This window comes from Lagopus leucura, unplaced genomic scaffold (assembly GCF_019238085.1).
Source record: "Lagopus leucura isolate 7727_CA_CO unplaced genomic scaffold, USGS_WTPT01 59053-0_obj-0_obj, whole genome shotgun sequence".
In the NCBI taxonomy this organism is placed as follows: domain Eukaryota; kingdom Metazoa; phylum Chordata; class Aves; order Galliformes; family Phasianidae; genus Lagopus; species Lagopus leucura.
This window is the reverse complement of record NW_024969236.1, coordinates 1-3,989: the sequence shown is the minus strand read 5'-3', so window position 1 is coordinate 3,989 and position 3,989 is coordinate 1. Positions and strand designations below refer to the sequence as shown.

General features: G+C 39.6%; 1 protein-coding gene across 4 annotated transcripts; it reads right to left on the bottom strand.

Moving 5' to 3' along the window:
* Positions 1-6: 6 nt before the first annotated feature.
* LOC122194062 (WD repeat-containing protein 75-like) lies at positions 7-3,695 on the bottom strand. 4 transcript variants are annotated; one of them, XR_006183037.1, is made up of 5 exons: positions 2,718-2,836; positions 2,225-2,320; positions 749-889; positions 563-654; positions 7-456 (listed from the first exon to the last, which is right to left on the bottom strand). XR_006183037.1 is itself a non-coding variant. In XM_042894969.1 (3 exons), exons 1-3 carry the CDS (start codon positions 2,899-2,901, stop codon positions 1,133-1,135), a joined length of 327 nt encoding a protein of 108 aa, XP_042750903.1. In that variant the 5' UTR covers positions 2,902-3,695; the 3' UTR covers positions 919-1,132. The 4 variants fall into 4 exon arrangements, 1 of the variants encoding a protein (XP_042750903.1); XR_006183036.1 differs by having other exon boundaries at positions 7-654; XR_006183038.1 differs by lacking the exons at positions 7-456; positions 563-654; positions 749-889 and adding an exon at positions 914-1,326.
* Positions 3,696-3,989: the final 294 nt, after the last annotated feature.

Genomic DNA, 3,989 nt, shown 5'->3' with positions numbered 1-3,989 from the left:
TTGTTAAAAATAACAAGATGCTAAGAAAAGGCCAATGTATTTTTTTTGTGTAAGAAATAAAGTAAAAACAGTATAATTGATTTTAAACTTTGCAGTATGGCAACAGCTTGTGACACCATTGAGGAAAGCTGTAAGTATAAACAACGGTAGGTAAAACACGTCACGTTACGTCACGTCTGAGCAGCAGCCCTGCCCACGGCAGCAGGGTTGGAACTTATTTTAAGGTCCCTTTCAACTCAAGCCATTCTAGCCTTCTACAATCCTTACCTGGAAATAAAGTTCAATTGACAAACAACTTTGGAGTATCTATGTACACGTTTTGCTTAGAAGTACATTATGCCAAATGACAGGATAACTAACAACAGCAATGTAAAGGCCCATATGGTAAGTAGCTGATCTTGCGTATCTGAACTTTTTTGTGTGCTTTATGTTGCCTCTATGACACGTTCTACTCGCCTGTATGAACAGAATAATGAATCATGCTAAAAAACCAGTCTTACACTCTATTTAAAGATGTATTTCACCTGAAGTAACAGAGAGGAGTCCTTCCAATTTCTCTTACCTTGTCTTCTCTTTGGAGACAAGCAATGAATTAATAAATATGGGGCACAGGAAGGAAGCAGATGGCAAAACATGCGCTGGAGTATGCAGGAGCTGAAGGAAAAAAAAAAAAAAAAAAAAAAAGAGGCTTCATGAACATTTTTGCCTGCCATTATTTTGCTCATATTTTTACTGTAATGACTCTTACCTCTTTGACAGCAGGGGAATCTTGCTCATGGTGATGGCGAACAATTTTTCCAAGGTCTACATCCCCCTGTGACTGTTGATGCCTGTGCTTTCCCAACAGCAAGCTAAATGGGGTCACAGGAAGACTTTCATCTGCTGCCAGCTTGAATTAAAAAAAAAAAGAAACAAACGCATCTTGTAATTGAGAAAGGACAAAGTTTTAACTAGAACTTAGTAACACAGATGTAAGTCCCACCTCATTTTCTGTTACCAAAACTCAAGTAGAATTTAGAGTCAACCCAAGTGACAGAGTCTCATGCTCAGGTTTAACTCAGCTGAGCTATTTGACACAGCCCTTTGTACCCATTCTCTCCCAGGCATCCTTTCCAATAAATTCCTCACAGAGCTAATAGAACTCTCTAGAATCTGAATTTAGATGGGATCTTCTTAGCCAAAGGTATTTATCTGAGCCAATTGATTCAGGTGCATCTCTTGGAACAAAGGCAGCAAACTGGATCCTTTCCTTAGAAATTTTTCTCTGGATACAGATTGGCCGTGGCTCATTTGGCTTAAATACAAACACTGCAAATACAAGAACATCTTCGCTTGAAGTCATGGCATTCTTCCCCTTCTGGATAGTTGTCAAAGCACTAGGCATTAAAGCCAGAAAGTTCTGCACAGGACTGCCTTTAAACAGGAATTATGCTCAGATATGCTGAACACATAATTTATGGTACTTGTATAATCAATGATTATACAGATGTTATAATTAAGATATAGACAAGAGAGTTTGGCTAAGCAAGTTATTACGCCACAAAAGAATAGATGGAGGGCTTACCCTTATCCTGGGCTCGCTGGAAAACTCCAAAAGGAGGGATCTCCAGAAAAGATCCTTCCCACTGGCAGTCAGCTCTTCAATGGGTCTAGGAGAGGTGCAGCCAGGCTCCACCCCCTCCTGCAGCACAGCTGAATTGCCTCCACCTGTGCTCCCATGGCTGACTCACTGCTCACCTCAGGCCATCACTCAGAGGTTCAGGCCACAACTCAGCAGTCCCCATACAGTACTTTTCACATTATTGCCATCCCAAGAACATACTTGGAGATGACGTTTACTGTAGAACAGTAGTTCTGGAAAGATTTATCTTCACTTACATCACAAGTCTAGTACAAAGCTATAGAATTCAACCATGATTTTGAGCTTCAAGGTGAGAGTTGAGACCACACAAGACACTCATCCAGAGGACAGTTCATCTTACACTGTGCTGGAGATAAACTATTGAAAGAGAAGACAGGGAGCGTGTTGTTTAAATACTGGAATTTACCTGTATTTAATTGCTGCTTCAAAACATAGCTCAGTTTTCCCTGGGTCAGACACAGACTCAGGTCTGTTGAGTGGCTTTCATGGAGCTGAATTCTAAGAAAATCTTTTCTATAAATCATACTTTACCAGTTTTAAGTTCCACTGACTACTACTTGTCAAAAAAGCCTTTGTACTCACAGCTGGACTCTTTAAAGAGCCAGGAGAAAGCAGCAATATGTTCTGAAAAGGGATCAGGTTGCAGAACTACAACGTTGAGGTGAGCACTCCATTCCACTGAAAAGCAAACACAGCAGTAGCAGGATGTGAAAAAGAATTCTATTCAGGTGCTTTGCCAAATAAAACTTAAAATGGAAAAGACCCACAAGGCTTCAGCTCTGCAAGAGCCATACAACTTCAGTTATTCTCAGACTAATGAAAACATGATCAACCATTTGTAAAAACAAAGGAAATACTAGCTGCTATTGGGTTATCCATCACCTAAACTAGGATTTGCTAAGCACATGCATACTGAGTGAGGTGCTATCTATACTCAGGTACAAAAAACACTACAACTCCACAGGCCATTTTACAGTGGGTCAATCTAGAATCAAACTAGAATTACTTGATCATAGCACATTCAAAGGTTAAACGTCATTACTTTCCCTCTAGCATGCGTTTAAGCTCATCTTACATGCACAACTGAGCAGATTCCAGCAACAGAGAAAGCCATGATCAGTGGCACCAATCAGGTATTTGGAACATGTTAGTCTCCCAAAGCAGACGGTCCTGCAGAAGTAAAAAGTCAAAACAAGTCCATTACCTTCAACTTCTGTTCCTCCATGCAGTTTTGATTCACAAGTCACAAGAACATTCATTAAAGATTTAATTCTGATAGTTAATCAGGACAAGTTTGCATTTCGCTTTCACCTCCAGTAGCAAGGAACTTTCACACACAACTGCCACACATAGATGTGGGAGATTTCAAGTACGCATGAATCTGTAAGGAGTACAGAGAATTTCAAACTGTTCATAAACCATTCTGACTTGAAGCAGCAATCTTAGGTTCATAAATTAGTAACCAATCTTTAATTACTATGAAGTGTTAACACTGGGGTTAGGGAAAAAAAGAAAAAAAAAACCACCTCTAGAACACCCAGCATTGTGCTAAACACTAGAAGAAGAGAAATGGAACAAATAGAATCAGTTCCATTCTCGTAGGTTGCTCTGCCTGAAGAAAACAAGCCATTTGTTTTCAATCACATGAATTTCTTGTTCTTGTTTCACAATCAAACAACAGATTTCTAATGCTACATGAGAATGCTTTCCAATTCTCTTCATTAAAGCATAGCCATTTGAACTTACATAACAGTCATTTGAGTACACAGAGTACCTTATTTTGTTGTAATACACCATATAGCAAAGGCTTCAAAAGGAAAAATTCTCAAGGGAAAAACTTGCCGCTGTACCAAGCTGCCAAAAGAGACATTTCCCTGAGATACAACGGAGAGCCAACATGCTCTCATGTTTTTCCTGCAGAACCCATTGTAGAATCATACTTCTCAATTACTACTCTTGGAGAATCAGTATGAACCAAACAGACTTGTTTCAAAACTGACAACAAATCTCTTCTTTCAGTGATACTTGATTTCAGTCTTTAAAACACTGCAAATAAGCAGGCTTTTGCTTTTCATTCTACATGTTCTCCGAGTATATTTAGAACCTTTCACATTATCCCAGCAACTGTGTGGAGAGCTAGGCAACAACTGAAAGAGAATGCTACCATTCAGTTGTAGCATCTTCCCCATTCAGAATTCGTTTAGAGATCTGGCACAGAGCTTAACTGGATGAAGCAGCGAGGCCACCTACTGGCCTATTTTTCTAAGGCAACTGCTAAGATAGGTACTTTGCCTGGATCACAAACCACTGCAATAACTGCACAGCCCTAGAAAGCTTGTATAGAAGT

Coding starts and splice junctions, on each gene's coding strand:
- LOC122194062 (XM_042894969.1), bottom strand. CDS start 2,901: ATGAATGTTCTTGTGACTTGTGAATCAAAACTGCATGGAGGAACAGAA. Junction 2,321..2,846: donor TGGAGGAACAGAAGTTGAAG/GTAATGGACTTG, acceptor TTTGCTTTTCAG/TGGAATGGAGTGCTCACCTC. Junction 1,309..2,224: donor GCTCTTTAAAGAGTCCAGCT/GTGAGTACAAAG, acceptor TTGTATTTGCAG/TGTTTGTATTTAAGCCAAAT.